The 17,428-nt window shown below is 33.6% G+C and overlaps 1 protein-coding gene across 7 annotated transcripts in view; it reads left to right on the top strand.

The window, feature by feature from the left end:
• Window positions 1-17,428, top strand: part of LOC149804599 (MAP/microtubule affinity-regulating kinase 3-like) — a 184,194-nt gene that overhangs the window by 155,575 nt on the left and 11,191 nt on the right. For 3 of the 7 annotated variants that reach the window (XM_089942108.1, XM_089942117.1, XM_089942099.1), the window contains exons 18-19: window positions 52-84; window positions 6,820-6,882. The exons of 2 other annotated variants lie outside the window; for them this stretch is intronic. In XM_089942108.1, the coding sequence (XP_089798234.1) occupies window positions 52-84; window positions 6,820-6,882 (96 nt within the window). The remainder of the gene's footprint in view (window positions 1-51; window positions 85-6,819; window positions 6,883-17,428) is intronic. 2 more of the 7 variants (XM_089942134.1, XM_089942126.1) reach the window with 1 other exon arrangement.

Here is a 17,428-nt window from a genome sequence, read left to right as displayed (position 1 = left end):
TTAGGCTGCATATTTGATTTATAAAATATAATTTTCTTTCAAACTTTCTAGGGATCCAGCTAACAATAGCTTGCAGATGAAAAGGTTAGTTTTTGTCAATCTTAATGATATTTCCCATCTTTCATTTTGAGAAGTTTTGACTGTCATTCTGTCCATTTTTTTCACCAAATATTGGACTGCTGAATTCATGAGTCACCTACCATTAATTCAGCGTTTACAGATTCTTGCCACTTTCTCTACTTCATTAATCTGGATTATTTAATATAAAGATCCAAAAGAGCACCGTTATTATCTTTCCTAATTTTTGGGGGTTTGGCTCCTTTTTACCTCTCTTTTCCACTGAAGACTGCAGTTGTACGTAGTTATTTAGGTTCCTAGTCCATAATCTACTAATTAGTTGATGCAAACTGAAATGATGGATATACAAGAAATGCAAAGTTTAATATTTGATCCCATTTTCTTAAGATATATTACTGATTTATATTTTCTTACTCAAATAAGTATTTGTTCAAATTTAACACAGTGTTCAATTTTTGTTGAACAGAAAGTTCTGTGTTGGGTCTTGCTTCTGACAATAAAGTAGTGGTACTTGGTAACCTTCTAGCTGTAGTGGTTCAGTGGTTTGTTTGTCAGACTTGAGAGGTGCAGGTTTGAATCCTACAGTCAGATGAGCTTGATTTGGCTACCATGGAGTATTCTTGGGCAAGGCACTTTACACCAATTGCATTGGCACTGTATAATCTGCTTGTGTTGTTGTGCTGTAAAACACCAAACAAAACCAGTCTGTTGGTAACCTCAAACCTGTATTTGATCATAACATTAAAACAAGTGTTCTAGACAATATTTTAATGAAATAGGTATTTTGCTTCCCATATGAAACTAATTGCATTTTGGGGAAATTTTATATGGGTATTTTTTTTAACACTGTTCAACCAAAACTTATGATACTAGATTACCTTTTGTTGCCAATTATAATCCTTTAAAACTACGGCAAAGACTGATTCAGGATTTGCTCAGTTTTATGACAGTTGTTATTTTTTCATAACATCTCTCGCTGGTTTTTTTTAGTATTATAATTGCAATTGTGCACAAAATGTCAAACCTATACCGATTGTTTAATTTATAATAACCAAATGTGCTGTTATAAAACATTGTTCACAGTGAGAGAAATTTTAGGAAAATATTAGACTAGATTCTTAAACAGTTTTCCTTTTGAAAATAGACACCAAGTCCTGCATAAAGACATGTATCGTACTGAAAGTGGCACAACAAAATGTACAAGGTACATTTTTTTATGCTTTAATCTGGTATGGATGCACTAACCAGTCACTAAATTGCAAATTGATTTAACGTATACCACAGTGCAAAAGGTTGACAAAATATACTCTTCAAGTACATGGTATGAATGACAGAGGTGTACAATTCAAGATCATTTATGTAAGAAATTAGAGACTCAGTTGGCTGTATTTTTATATTTCTTGCATTTCCAATCAGCACTCCAGATAAGTGGAATATTGTATATTGTATGCAGACAAGCTAAAAACTAAGAAGTTTCTTAATGTATTCAGATTATGCAAAACAATTCGGAGCATTTATTCCAAAGCTTACACTGTATTTGCTTATTCTTTAAGATTTGTTTATATTGTCTGAGCTGGCATTTGACCAATATAAACTGCAGTTAATTCAAGTTCCACATGTTCAGTGAAAGTTTCAAATAATTGTGCTATACTTGCTCACTTTGAGAACACACAGAGGCATGTTACCAAATGCACCCTGACAAAATCTAATTCATCAAGGTAATTGATGCATTCAGAAAGGCATGATAAAACATCTTGATCATTAAAACTTGGTCTTCTTGCAAATACAAATTTTGGTGTGTTTGTTTTACATTGTTCACATAGTGCACATTAAATTTTAAACCGTGCAGTTTAATTCAGACCAGGGAGTAAAATACCCAAATTTATTACATTATCTGGAGCTTTGTCCAGCAGTGCTTTAATAAAAAGCAAAAAAATAACAAGCAAACACTCTTGAAAAGATTAAGATCTTTTGGAAGTATTTTTTCTATAAGTATCATTTCGACCTCCATAATAATTGTCTAAAATATACAAAAGTATTTAGTGTTTGGCAAAAAATGTGGTATTTGTCAAATTTTGGCTTATTTAGTGTGTGTGTGTGTATATATATATATATATATATATATATATATATATATATATATATATATATATATATATTAACTGAGTTTTTATTCATATTTAATTTGATATAATCAGAAACTTGGAAGTTTTGAATTGTATTTTTACATTTTTGGTATAATTTGGAGGTGTACAGCATAATATTATTTTGAAGTGGAGCAAAGGAATAAACCAAAGTTTTTTAAAAAATGGACAAAACAAGGTCAACACTTCTCAGTTTATTTAGAAAGTTGTGTGGTAGAGTGAAAATACAGGTGTACATCAAGGTTTTAGCAAACCAGGATAGGATATTTTTAGACAGTGGAGAATTTTGTCATTATAGTCTGGATGTATAATGAATGCTGTTAATATTTTTGGGGGGGGAATTCTGTTTAGAATAAATTTACGAAAGAAGTTGCATGAAGTACATCATTTGTTTTAGCTTGTTATAGACACCAAAAGCTTATCGTTTTTCATCCTTCTGTCTGTTTGCACAAGTTTGTTATCACTACTCCTAAAGAGGGGATTGCAATGAAACTTTAGACATGCATTCAATCAATGTCTTAGTTTGCTGAAAGTGAAAATGGTGCTGCAGGGACACCCAATATGGAAACCACAAGAGTTATCTTCTAAATTAAAATGAGGCTGATCTGAGGTCCAATATAGCCACTCAGCAGCCATTTTGAAAATCATGTTGCTAATCCTCCTGAATAGTCATATTAATGCTGGGATTTTCACTAAAGACCACTTATTATGTCTAGTTGGTCCTAAATGAAAATGGTGCCCAGCTGATATCCAATATAGCTATCATGACAGCAATTTTGAAAGTCATATTGATACTCATACTGGACAGAAAGTCGTATTGACATAGTTTTCACTAGAAGACTTCTTAAGATTATTTAGTTGGTCATAAAGGAATTTGCTGTCAATCAAATGTCTAATATGGCCACTACAGTGGCCATGTTGAAAATCTTGTTATTACTATATAATCCTTACTGGATCATCATATCAAGTTTTTTTTCTCCATTATTATGGTATTTAGTTGGTGCTGATTGTCCACCATGGCAGCCATCTTGAAAATCTTTACATCGTGTTTTCACCACAAGACTTCTTGTGATGTCTAGTTGGGTCTAAATTCAAATGGTGGCAATGTGAAGTCTGTTATGGCTGCAACTTGGTCATCTTGGGAATCTTGTTATTGCTTCTCCTGCAGAATGGATGGTCATAGTAATGTGGGTGTTTTGCTAAAAAAGATTTAACATGATGTTGATCCTGAATGAAATCACAAAACTCCCAACATCCAGTTTTGCCACCACAGAGGTCTTCTTGAAAATGTTATCACTATTTCTCATGAATGAATGATCAGATCAGCATTGGATTTCCACTGAAAGACTTATTATGATGTCTAGTTAGTTTTAAATAAATATGGTGGCAATCTGACGTACGATACGTCCAGAGTAATTGGCTATCTGGACAAACTTATTATCGCTACCTCTAGATAGTTTGACATATCAACATTTTGTTGCATTGGAAGATGTCTTATGATGACTGGTTGGTCTGAAATGGAATTGGTTTGCATATGATACCCAATACGGTCACCATAGCAGCCATCTTGAAAATATTGTTATTCTTACTCTTGTAAAACACAGAGACATACCAGCATGGGACTTTCACCAGAAGACTTTCTCTGATGTTGGTTCTAAATTGAAATGGTGCTGATGTGACATTCAGTATAGCACCTTGAAAATCTGCTTTTAAATGGAAAGTATTTTTGACAAAAGTGCTTCATTCGAAGAGTTCTTGGGTGTCTGGTGGACTTGTTGAAAATATTGTTATCTCAACATTAAGTTTTCACCAATGGACCTCTTTGAAAACTTAGATGGTCCTAATCGAAATGATGCCAATCATACATCCAATATGACTGCCACGATGGCTGTTTTTAAAATCTTCCTGTCACTACTCCACCTGAATGGGTGGTCATATTTGACATAGGGTTTAACTGAAAGACTTTTAATGATGTCTACATTGGTCCTCAATGAAAATGGGGACAATCTGACATTCAATTTGCCCACCATAGGAGCTAATTTGTAAATCTTATTATCTCTGAAGAATATCTACAGATGGCTTCAACACTCAGCAGTTCAAAAAGAAATGGTCTTACTTTGAATTCAATGAGAAATTTTTGAGGGGCTATTTGAATATCAGTCCCTTCATGTGATGCTTCTAATAATCCCATCAAACTCTCGTGCATTTTGAAATTTTGCTTTTAGATGTGGGGACACTTGACCTGTAGATTTTTACAAAAATCAAACCCCATACCCTGCTTTTCAATCCCTGCATATATTTTGAATAAGCTGCACCTCTTTGTTTTATTTGACAATTCACAGCTGACTTTCTGACTTTTCCACTGCAAAACAAGAGTACGAGATACTTTATTAATACTCTGAAAAAGAGCTGGCAGTACCCAAACTTTTGAATGTAAGCCTCCAGAAGACGATTCTCATCGACTTTCCTGGGTCAAAATGGTCTTTTTTTTTTTTTCTTCATTATTAGTGTACAAATTTCCCAAATAATAAACTTCCTAAAAATCCATGTCCTTCACTATACAGACAATAGACATATTGCTATAATGAATGTTGCATGGGGTTTGAAGAATTAAAGTAACCTAGGCTGAAATTTAACAGGGTCCATGCTAGACTCCAATAGAAGGGCAAATATGTATCTTCAGATGGCTTACTTCAAATTTTGTTTTTGCATATTTTCTTATCAGATGATTAAAAATGCTAATGAAATACCATTTAAACTTTAATCAAGTATTAAACGTTTTTTTGGGTAAAAAAATCTTCACTATTTTCGTGTGACCCAAAATAGCAGCCTCAAAAATAGGTTACAGTCTAAAATCTGCAACAGTTTTTGTTGTATGTGTCCTCTTTTTTCTACATTTATGATATGAAATATTGGATAAAACTATTGACTATTAGTAATGGGCCTGGATGCTCCTCCACCAAGTAATATTTCACTTCCATTTGGAGTACAAAAAAATAAATTTATGACTCAGACTTTTTATCATGAGTGAATTTTCAGTGGGAATTTTGTATTAATGTAGCAGTGTAATTTCTAATATTTTTGATCAAATTAGCACCAGTAGTGACTAAGAGAATGATAATTCTTTTTTTATACTTTCCACCTTCCTCTTTGAAGAGACAATTTACACAAAATTTGGAATTTACTTTATTACTTCATTGCACTGAAACAAAAGAGGGTGGTGGAAATGTTGTAAAATCAGTGCAAGGTGAACTGAACTTTGCTGCTGGGCCCACTTTGGTGAAATGACAGACTATCGCAACTATTTCCCCCGCATAAACCATTGTTCAGGTGTCTTTGCTTTTTAAATTTTTGTGAATTAACTGCATACAAGTTTCAGATATCCCATTCTGAATATGTTATGCTTAAAACTTTCCAATTCCATTGACCCTGAGACCCATTTTTGAAAAATTTTGTAATTTTTCATTTTTGTCATTGGAGACTTATTTTACAAGCTTATCATAAATATGAGCAAAGACAAAGCTTTATTTTTGTCGACCGTGCTTTCATTATACAGCTAGACCTTTTCATTTTTTTCTTTACGTAAAGTTTGAAGTACAATATGTTTGATCTTTAGATGATGTTCAGTGTGAAAACTGCAGTAGATATGTGAGCAGGGCAGAAGGTAATAACCTGTGTTGTGCAGATGTTAAATATTAGAACGCATTTTTATTCAGGAGCAGATGTCTTTGATGCCATTTTCTCTTTAAGAGCCTTGGAAGCTATGTTTTGGAAGTTAAACCACCCTAAAGTATTTTGTTCCCAAAAGCTGCGAACTACTCCTAAAAAACTGCACAGACTCAGATCTGCTGACATTATACGCAAGCAGATCTGGGTCTGAGTTGTTTGCAATTTTACTCTTCTTTTAAGTAAGTATATATGGTACATACCTTGGTGCCTGTAATTTTTTTTAATGGAAAACACAAACAGGAGTTGTTTTTTTACAGTGGAACCTGTATTACCTGCAGCATGAGTCTGAACAAAAAATAACAATGTATAGGCAAAGAGCTAGTTCGTTGGGGCCATTCTTCATAGTACAAAACTTGATGGAAAAAGTATTGAAACTTCTAGTTTTTGTTGAGCTCCAGTTTGGTAGCAGTGTGATGTCAGTCTGTCCAGTTTATCAGATTTAAAGAGGAATGTATATTATGTGAATTTCTTCATTTGGAAATCAGCCCATTTAGTCTTCTTGCAATCATCATCTGAATCTTGAACCCTGAGGCAGGTATTATTCCTGTTTTCCCAGATTGAAAGTGGCTCTCAACCATGTAAAAGAAAGCTTTCCAGATGTTTGTCCTTATTCAGGAAGATAGTTATTTTTTATTAAAAAAATCTTTATTAGAAATCCTTATTCAAATGCAAGATAAGATATATTTCTCAGACATCACCCAGTATATAGTTATGAAACTTTTCAGAACACATGATCTTCTGGAGTACTGCTTACCAAAGTTAAATTAGGTCATATTGATCTTATTTTCTTTTTATACATAAACTTGAGGAGTACCACTTGCCAAAGAGAATAGTAGGTCATAGTAATCCTTTTTCTTTTTTACCACAGTCTTGAGGTTAGCAACTCATCGTTACCAAAAGTTGATTGCAGCGATCTACCTTTAACCCTCCAGTGAGTACTTCAGGTTTTTAGCTCACATGTTCTTGGACCTTAGGCAATGTGAGCTTACAGTATGGTCTTTCATCCATCCCATCATGTGTGTCGGCTACCTACTTATTAGCTATTTATCATTTAGTTGGAACAGAATGGGACCAAAGTTTGCATCTAAGTTTATATCAAGATCACAGATAGATGATTACATTAGGCATGTGTGCATATTCAGTGTTGCATCCAGGCTGTGGGATTGTATGATTTGTGCATTTCTATGACTTGCTTCCATATAATTATGCATGAAGGGTGGGAGAAATCACTCAAGAAAGCTTTTCTACTGCACATTTCAGTTGTCTCTGATCAGATTGGTAAATTATGAAAGTAAAATAATCACCAAATTCAGTAATGATAATTTTGTTCCGTGTAAAAAGTAATGCTGTAGCAGCTTTGCACATGTGCACAGTAGCTTTTGTTTATAGGAGTTCTACAATTACATTGGCAGTGCAGTCCATTGAAGAAGCTGATACATATCATGTCTATGTGTTCATGATTAGGCATTGAAGCAGATAAGTTGACTTAATGCAAGGTCTGAGAAAATGCCACTCATTTAAAAGGGCTGAAGGAGAAATATGATTATTAAGCTTGTATATAGGGCAGTATATCACTGTTAAATGTTTACTCCGCAGTTGTCTCCATATTTTGGAAGAGGGAGGACACCTCCTACTATGCAAAGTCATTGATGCAACACTTCACAGTGAACTAGTATTAACTGTCAGAGCTTGTTACCTCTTAACAGACTGTATTTTGAGTATATTTTAGTTCCACTTGGTACTAGAACCTATATTGCCAAGATCTTGTGCAGTTTTTTTTGATGTTGGCAGATACTAATGAGGTGACATGTCATCCGGAGAACTTGGTGCATTAAATAAGCATTCTAGATTTAGCATTCCTTGCAGTTCTTGTACAGGAATCAATCCATGCTGATGGGTACCAGTCAATGTCAGATGTTAAACCTCCTCATTGTAAAGTAGTGCACCTATTGTCAGCCTTCTAGTGAATAGAAATCTCCAATATGGACCCCAAGTATATTTTAAAAATCACTTTCAAATTGAGCTGACCAAATTAAGTCCACCTTTTCTCTCATTCTAGCAAATGTGTGATGCTTTTTGCCCATATGAGACAGCCATGTGGGAAACAAATATTCTACATGAGTGCACTCAATGACATTTTAGATGTCTTTATGCTTATGACATCATAAACTTCTGCACTGTTTCATGCATTTTTATTATTTAAAAGGCAGATTTTTCAAATTTGTATATGCCTACCATAAGGCTGAGCCCATTATATTGTCAGTCATCTGTGTGTACCAGTTTCGTTCCTCACAAGAACTGCTGCTGTTGTTCACAGTATGCAGTTGCCACATTTTCTGGATGGCTTGCAAATAGTGTAAGGTAGATACCTATAAATTTTAGGGTCAAAAGTTCTTGGTCAAGGTGACTGAAAGAAGAAAAATGGTTTTCATGGAATAATTTCACTTTTTTATCATCCATAGTTAAAAAAAACTTTATGGATGGCTTGACCTTGAGATCAGTTTTGGAGTAAAAAAACTCAAAGGTCAAGGTCAGTGTGACTGAACGAGTAAAAATGGTTTTCCCACAATAACATTTTTTCTGCATCACATGCCAGTACCAAACGTTGTTGATGACTTTACCTAGGGATAAGGAAGAAGCCTTGTAATTTTAAGGTCAGAGGCCAAGATCCATGTAGCTGCAAGAAGAAACATGGGTTGAGCATGATCAGATCAGCATCACAGGTCTGGGTCAAACTTTGTGGATGGCTTACATTTGGGACAAGGTAGAAGTCAATCAATTTTCCCCATGGTTAATGACACTTGGAGGAATAAGAAAAAAAGTTTTCAACAGGAAAATGTTGTTTCTAACATAGAGGACTTTTAAACATGTGACTGACATATAAATGTGCCATTCACTGTTTTCTTGTTAAACAGAAATTCTTCCTTACAGCAAATTCTTTCTAGTAAAGTTATGTAGTGACTGATGACTATAGTTTTATTCCAGACATGTAGATCAGCCATCATTGTTCTTCTTTTCATTTTGGGTTTGAAATTTGAGAAGAAAAAAAATCCCTTCTATGCATTGGTATCAGTATGGGAAATCCTGCCCAAATGGAATCATAAATTGTGGGAAGAAACTCTAAGCCTCGTTCCTGCCCACACCCACATGTGGCATTGATTCCCTATCTGACATCATTGCATTTGATGGATTGTGTTAATCTTGCTATTAAAAATCCAACACCGAGTCTTGTGGTTACCCAACCCAAACTTCATTGCTTGTACCTTCAAGGCCAGAATGTACAGGTTAAACTATATATCTTTATTAGACCAAAAAGAAATTAAACAGATTTTATTTTTAAAACTGTTGTTGGTATCCAAGTGTCTTAAATAGAAATAGGGCATGCTAACATTTCCTATTTGAACTTGAAAAATGGCCTCATTTTATTTTTCCACCAGTTATATTTCTATGCAACATTAGTCCTTTTGATTATACTCCTTACAGTTTTAGTTTTGTTTGCACTGAAATTCTTCACATTTTTGTATTCACTTATTGTTCTTAATATTGGTTCCACTGTATAAGGGATATTCTATTTTCAGGGCATTCTAGATATTCTGCCATCACCTTTCTTTTCAGTTAAAGATAATATAAAAGCGTATTATAAAGTATGGGGTTATCAGCAGCATATTTGCATTCAGTTGTGTTAATTCAGGATACAAGGATTTAAGCCAGTGCAGAAGTGAACATATTTGTTCACTTCTGGAGCCTTGTTTAACATTTAAAACTTGTTTTCAGCATTGTGAAGCCATTTCATTATTCTTGTTAAAAAGAATGTTAGAAGGGATTATTTCATTATCAGTTGTAAATATCTTACCTTCACGTGCATCATTATTAGTGACGTGATAGTTTACTTCCAGAAAATCGTTTACTATACAATGCAGGTTTTTCAGTGGAGAAGAAAAATGATTCTAGAATTTTATTATTCTTGAAGTTATAATGTAATGTTACATTATAGTAAGACAGTTTCTCATCTCTATTGCAGCTTGAGATGTATGATTGATTAAATTATTAAGATTTTGAATAAGTCCAGATAATCTTTCTTAGCTTATCTGTCCATGAGGTCAGGTTAATTTATGGTATGACTCTGCATTGGTAGTGCATATGTATATTAACAGCAGCTGTTTTCAACTTCACAAAAATACTGCACCAGTCCGTAGAGTATTTGTCAGAAAGCATTTTGTATGAGAGCCTTTTAGGTTTGTACAAATGATGCCTCTCTGCTATCAAATATTCCTGCCATTACTAAAACTGAAAGAAACTGTGTTAAATGACTTCTCAAAAACTGCTGATCAGATTGTGAGCAAAATTTGAAATAAAGTATCCTAGCATGGACACCTTTCAGGTCGGGGCAAATTATGCTTACCAGCCTTCAAAAGTGGACACTGCTGCTAAATATAACAAAATCTTCAAACGACTTTCAATGAACTGCTAAACAGAATTTGGCAGAAGCGGCTTGAACATTTGTTTCAGGGTTGCCAATCTGCCATCAAATTTGGTTGAATTAATTTTTTAAGAAAAAAACAAACTCCAGCTTAGAGACTTCTTGAAAGCTACTCAACAGAATGTGTCCAGATTTGGTAGAAATCAACCTGGCATGAAGACCTTTCAATATTGCGTAGATAATGTTGATCACTATTCAGTGAACTGCTAAACAGAATTTGGCAGAAGCGGCTTGAACATTTGTTTCAGGGTTGCCAATCTGCCATCAAATTTGGTTGAATTAATTTTAAAAGAAAAACAAACTTCAGCTTAGAGACTTCTTGAAAGCTACTCAACAGAATGTGACCAGATGTGGTAAAAATCAACCAGGCATGAAGGCCTTTCAATATTGCGCAGATAGTGCTGATCACTATTCAATATGGCCATTTGTTACTAAAAATAGAAAATCTTTAAATGACTCAAAAACTGGTGAACATATCATAGTAAACATCCTAGCATTAGGCTTTGCAAGCAAATATATTTTTGTTGCTGATCCACCCTCCAATATGGCTACCATTACATAAAAAGTTTAAAACAAAAGCATCGTACTGCCGTGGATTTCTTGCTCAAGTGCCCATGCATTTGATCCTTAAGTACATGTTAAAAGGTAAGCGATCTCAGGACTGTTTGGGCTTCTTATTTTTCAAAGCATACTGTACCAAAGAACTTGCATCATTTCATGAATCTCAAGCCAATTTAAAACAACTGCTATATTTACCCATGCATAAAATGCATGACTGCTAACAGGGAAGATCCAGATCTGCCACTGAATAATTTAGTCACAGATATGGGTCTGTACTGTACACAGTAAGCTTCACATTGTTAAGTGTTTCATCTAGTAAGTATCATTGCTCGATGTGCAAAAAATAATAATAAATTCTGCAAAAAAGACAAATTTAATGTGCCAAAAGTGGTGCAAATAAAATGAGCAAGATGCATTTTACTTCAGCTTTCATCTGATACAGATGTTCTAACCAGTCATTAAATGGCCAAATTGCTCAATGGCAAAGGGGATCATCCAGAAATAATTGTGTACTCAGTATCTTCTGTAATATTTCTTGGCTGAGAATAATCTCGGGATGATACAGATTTGTACCAACAAATAAAAAATATTTAAGTAACATTTATTTTACTAGTGATATGACTGAACTTTTAGCACCATTTGCATTTATAAAGGCAGCCAAGTTTCACTAAGAGGTAGTAGTGCCAATATCATGCTGAGTCTGTTAAAATGATTAGAAAGACCACATAGATGATGATATAGTGAACATATCTGTAAAACTAATGAAAATCCTGATGAAAGCTGAACAGAAAGTGAAACGTCCATTATTTCATTTCATTTCACCATTGACCCACTGTCTTGAATGAATCATCCCCTTTTATTTTCAAATCGGCTGAAACACGTTATACTGGAGATCATTCTATAATGTTTAAGGTTTTATACACAAACATGGGAAAAAATGAGTTTCAATTGTTGAAGCAAGTTCCTTGGTGAGTGTGCCCAAATTGTGTTCTTTATATATGTATGACAATTAAAGTGAAATATTTACAGCTAGTTTCACTACTTATATGAGACCACATTATTTTAGCTTTTTCTCTTCAATAGCACTTGTAACCAAAATGGCTGAACCTTTTTCTTAGAACTGCATTCTTTCCTGGATGCAAATGTGCAAATGTAAATTCACCAAATGAGAGTTTGATAAAGAATTTTTTGATACCAAATCTTCACATTTGGGGGACATAACACAGTTCATAGGAACCAATAATCAAGTATGTATGTATGTACAGGGTTTAATGGTACACCGGTACAATCCTGGATATATAGTGCAAAGCAGAAGCATGGTAGAATTTTTTAAAAATGCCTATGGTTTGCCAAAAAACAATAGGAAGACACATCACTTGAAGCAAAAGTAAATTTCTACTTTGAGGCAAAAAATCAAAAAATTGCAAAAATTCATCAGAAAAATGCATACAAAACAAAGATGCAAAAAAAGGGTCAAATCCATACAAGGTTAAAAAAAACGTAGTATAATCTGCACTCATTTAAAAAGTCTTTGACCAGACTGGGAATATCATAATGTGATGCATCCTGCAGCAAAGTTGCATTCTTTAGTTGCCATGTATGACATGCTGGTGGTACAGCAGGTTTATTCTGCGTCTGTTGACCAATAATTCTGATTGATGAAGTTCTGGATTATCACATTTCTTCAGTGATAATCCCAGAGGCCAACCTTCTTTGCTTATTGAAAAGTGGTGGTTGGGCTTGTTTTTTTTCAACAAGATTTTCCTACATAAATTTGGGGAAAATTAGTCTCTGCATTATATATTTTTAAATTGTTTATATTTAAAAAAATTCTCCATACATACAGCCAACAGAATACCACTGATAATGAATGGGCCTGCATTTCTTTATATAAACAGTAGGCTAGAATTCATATTGATGGCTTTTGACATGGGCTTAAGTTCTTTTCTGTATAAATGTATTTTGCGAAGTTTTTTTTTGTTGCTTCCATCAAAACTACTTTCGTGTTTGTCATGATTCTGATTGCTTTTATATATGTATTACATTTCTGTTATGTTTTAAAATTTGTAGGACATGAATGACAGGAGTCAAAACAGTTGTAAATGAAAACAAATGAAACATTGATTTCATCGAGTCCTTTAAGCAAGAATTGTGCCCTTGAAACATTTAATAGTAGAAATATGCTCAATTTTTTGGGGTCTAAATTCTGCTCAAAAGCATATACTAGGAAGTAATCTGGATTTTACAAGCAGTGGGTTATGAATCAAAATATCTTCTTTAAACTTCTCACACAAGAATATTAAAAAATATTTATTGTAAGATATCGTTAGAGGTGGAAGCAGAATACAGAGCAGAGAATCAGAGATACCTTTAGTCTGCAATCTGAGTTGTTTACATTATTCAGTGGGTAGCATGTTGAAATAACTTTGTAACTGATCTTTCCATACGGCCATGTGAACTTATGGTATGGTCCTGTCAACTCCTATTTTAAACTTCCTTAGAAACAAACTACTGGGCTAGCTGGATCAAGCTTTATAGGAATGTTTCTTAAGATATGGTCTTCCAAAATGGGAATCTGTTTTTGACATCTTCAGAAGAACTGCTGAGCCAAATTTATCATACTTGACAGGGCATTTTTGGGACATGTACTATTAAACTTGTGTTCAGAGTGAATGGCTTAGCCAATTTCAATCAAACTTGGTGCGACTGTTTTGTAGGACAAGCTTTATCAAAACTGCATCCAGGGATGGGTTCTCTTGCAGTATTTTCAACTTCTTCAGAACAGCTGAGCCAGTGTATTATAGGACATACTCTTCAGGTGCTTCCATAGCAACCAGGTGGCAAACAGTTTTCAGCTTTCTAAAATGGCCTTGCAGCTTTTCAGACGTGCTAAGTGTATTTTTTATGACATGCTTTATAAACAATTGTGTCATAGGTGTGGCTTCCATATCAACCATAAGGAAAATATGTTTTCAGAATCTCTCGTATGGCAGAGCCAATTCGGATCAGGCTTGTTTTTAGGACATGCTCTGCCAGAAATGTCTGGGTCACTCCACTTGCAACTTTGTGGTTTCCTCAATCATGAACACACCACATTTTCTGCTTCCCTAGGACAGACAAGTTTTATTCAAGCTTCGTAGGAATGCTTCTTGGACATGATTTATCAAAACTTTACCTGTGATGGCTCTCCTGGCAACAGTGTAGCTCCATATTAACCATTAAAATAATATAATTTCAACTTTTTAACCAAAATGGCAGAGCCAGTTTTAATATACCATAGTATTCAATGGTATTAATGTCTTTTACATGTGTTAAAACTCAATGTACCTGAATTATTTTACTACATTGGGGTTTCAGGCTAATGTATGCTAGGTGGGTGATTTGAGGCCTGTTTGGTCCTCTTGGTTAGAAAGTATACTTGGCCTTAACAAAGCATTTGTTATGCATGTCTTAAGCCATAATAAATTTCCTATATCAAAAGCGAGTTAAATAAAATTTAATGAAATTAACACCAGTATATACTCGTATTGTTCAATACTTACAACTTGTATTGCATGAAGCGTGTTTTGTATCAGTCCATATTCAAACCTGTATAAACCATCTTGAAAATATTTACACAAAACATGATAGTTATTCAGATATGTTGATAGTATAAAACAGGTCAAAGTTTCAATGTAATTTTCTATACTTGCATACCAATAACGTAGAAATTTCTTTCTTCTTTCAACTAAAGTTTGGTTGGGTTATTGAAGGCTTTTGTTCTGGTGTGTGCAGGGATACACAGCTGCTCATCTTGTTAATAAAATCTTAACACAGATTTGTTTCTAACATTTTTTTTTCTTGTTCTTTTTGGTGGATTTATAGTTTTTTGATGGAGAATGTGTAGCATGCATATTGGAAAAAAACCTTGTTAGCAGTAGATGAACCAGTTTTGTATGATTTCTTTACAAGAGAAGTAAGTTTTTTAGAACTGGTAATGGCATGTACAAATTCTAGACTCTTTAGTTGAGCAGTCTCCTTTTTTTCAGACCTGATTGTGGCTTTTCATCAACCAAGTTGAGACCATATTTCTGTCACATCATTTGTTTGTTAATATTAAATTGAAAGTGCATAAGTATTTCGGGAAAGGTTTTTAAGCGGTTAGTATCAACATAACAGATCTTCAGTTTGTTAAAGTCTTAGCTCCACAATATTATTTATTTCAAGAGAACAATTATTTTAGAGGTCTTCACAGTCTTGTCCAACTTCAGAAATCTATTATTTTAAAGTTGTCATGATGCTGCTGATAGATTGTATCGTACATTTTTCAGTTTGATCTTTTGAAAATTTTGCATGATTATTTGGACTATTTGATATTTATTGGTAAAATTCATTCAGCAGAATGAAAGCTTTGTCCTTTTCACCATACACAGCAAATGTGATTGGCATTGTTATCGGCACAAAAAGATATTGCTTTATACTTTATTGCAGCATGAGGAAGATCTTGTGAAGTCATTTCATGGAATAATTTTGAATTTTTTTATTTTTATTCTTTTTTGTGTAATAAACCTGATGCAAAAGTAGCAAACATGCCATTATAGTTAGTTGTCCAGTTGGGAATTTCTTCCAATGGAAAGGGCTCTGGGGCACCTTAAGAATAAGGGTCACATTTTGGAACCAAAGACTGTTAAAGGACACAAGGTAAATAATACAATTTCGAACTTAATCATTTTGGACAAAAAACATTCTTGTATTATTCTGCATGAACTAAAAAGAAAAATAAGTAGAATAAATAGAAAATATCAGTCTTAAGTTTTTACATTGATCTGGATATAGGCAGATGGGAGGGGCAGGAAGGGCTACTGGGGGGAGGCAGAGGGGAGGAATATACAGGGCAGAAGGAGCACCCCATCATTTCCATTTACCTGGAGCCTGGCAGTAAAAGCTACAATCTTCCATTATGATATATGAATTGCTCATTCAGGTACAGCTAACTTGCTCATGTAAAATGCACATAAAAATTTGAAGTAAAAAAGTAAAAAGTAGGACTAAATACTGTCTGGTGTTAGACTTGCCCAAAAGCATTTGACAATAAAGAATTAGTATCCTTTCCAGATACTGAAGTATAGTAAGAAAGAATCCTTATACATGTATCTAGGAAAAAATAGACTTTTATATACGGGGATCAGTCAGAAATTTTCCTCTTTCATTTTGTTCTGTTTAGTTTTAATCTTGAGGTGGTTTTTTTTTTCTTCAGTTTATATTTTATAAGCACCATCAATTTAAACTAAAATTCAAGCAGTAGAATATGCATTTAAAAAAAAATAAGATGGTGCCATATGTTCTTGTTTCAATAAAACATACCTGTTAATATCCCCAGTCTTTCACCTGCATAAATGAAATTATTACCTTTCGCATCTGTAAGAGGACACATTTTTACTGTTTAGAGAACTGTTTCTCCAATGAAGAGGCTTGAATGCTGAAATTCCATTGAAACTAGAACTGTCAATAAAATGATTTAACTGAAACGTTTTTTCAAAATATTGTAAATAATTATATTTTAGTGTTAGTAAATTTTGCAAAACAGTTTACACAGTAAGTAACAAATGAAGGGCCAGAAAGTAATGATTCAGAAGTGATGAACTTGTTTTGCAGAATGTGTCTTCACCAATGTTAAGTTTGTTTGTTTTTTTTGGCTTAATAAAATTGAATGATTTAAAGTAATTTATGATTCATAAAAAAAAAATAATGGGGTGGGGTTCAATATGCTGTACTATTTGATATAAAATATATGTGAAAATTCAGCCTTGGTTTTATAGGATATCTGAATGTTTTAAACAAAATAAAAAAAGAACAAAATCATACCACCATGCAGCATGGATGTAAAGGCACATAACTGCTGTTTGTTTAAAGTGAGCAGTAGAGATCCTATTTTACCAAATTTTTATTACAGGTTACTGTAATGCTGCTCAATTTTAGATGTCAAAATACAATAAATTTTATTTGTCCCAAAATGTACTTAAATATTTTTTTTAGAAGTAGAATACATGAAAAAAATCTTAGGACAAGCAACTAAACCCACATAAACAATATTAAGACTATCAAATTACATGATATAATATTCAAACTTCATTGATGAAACAAAAACCGAAGTTACTTGCCTAGTTTCATCTGGTTTATTTAAGTCCACAAGATAATGCAAGCATACTGACAACAACCAAAAAAACCTTCATATTTGGGGCAAAAGAATCTACAATGTTCTAATTTCTTGCCATCATCTACTGCCCATGAAAATTTGCATAACTTGTATTGGTCACACAGTTTGTCATTAAATAAAACCAAAATAAATACAGATATGATGAAATGAATATTGATTGTGATTTTTTTTAAGATAGTAAAAGCATTTATGTATTTTTGTAGTCATTGGAAGAGTAGAAGATCTGTCCTAAATATCACT

Source organism: Sinohyriopsis cumingii, chromosome 2 (genome assembly GCF_028554795.1).
Source record: "Sinohyriopsis cumingii isolate HCF-2022 chromosome 2, ASM2855479v2, whole genome shotgun sequence".
NCBI lineage: Eukaryota > Metazoa > Mollusca > Bivalvia > Unionida > Unionidae > Sinohyriopsis > Sinohyriopsis cumingii.
This window is presented reverse-complemented; position numbering and strand designations above follow the sequence as displayed.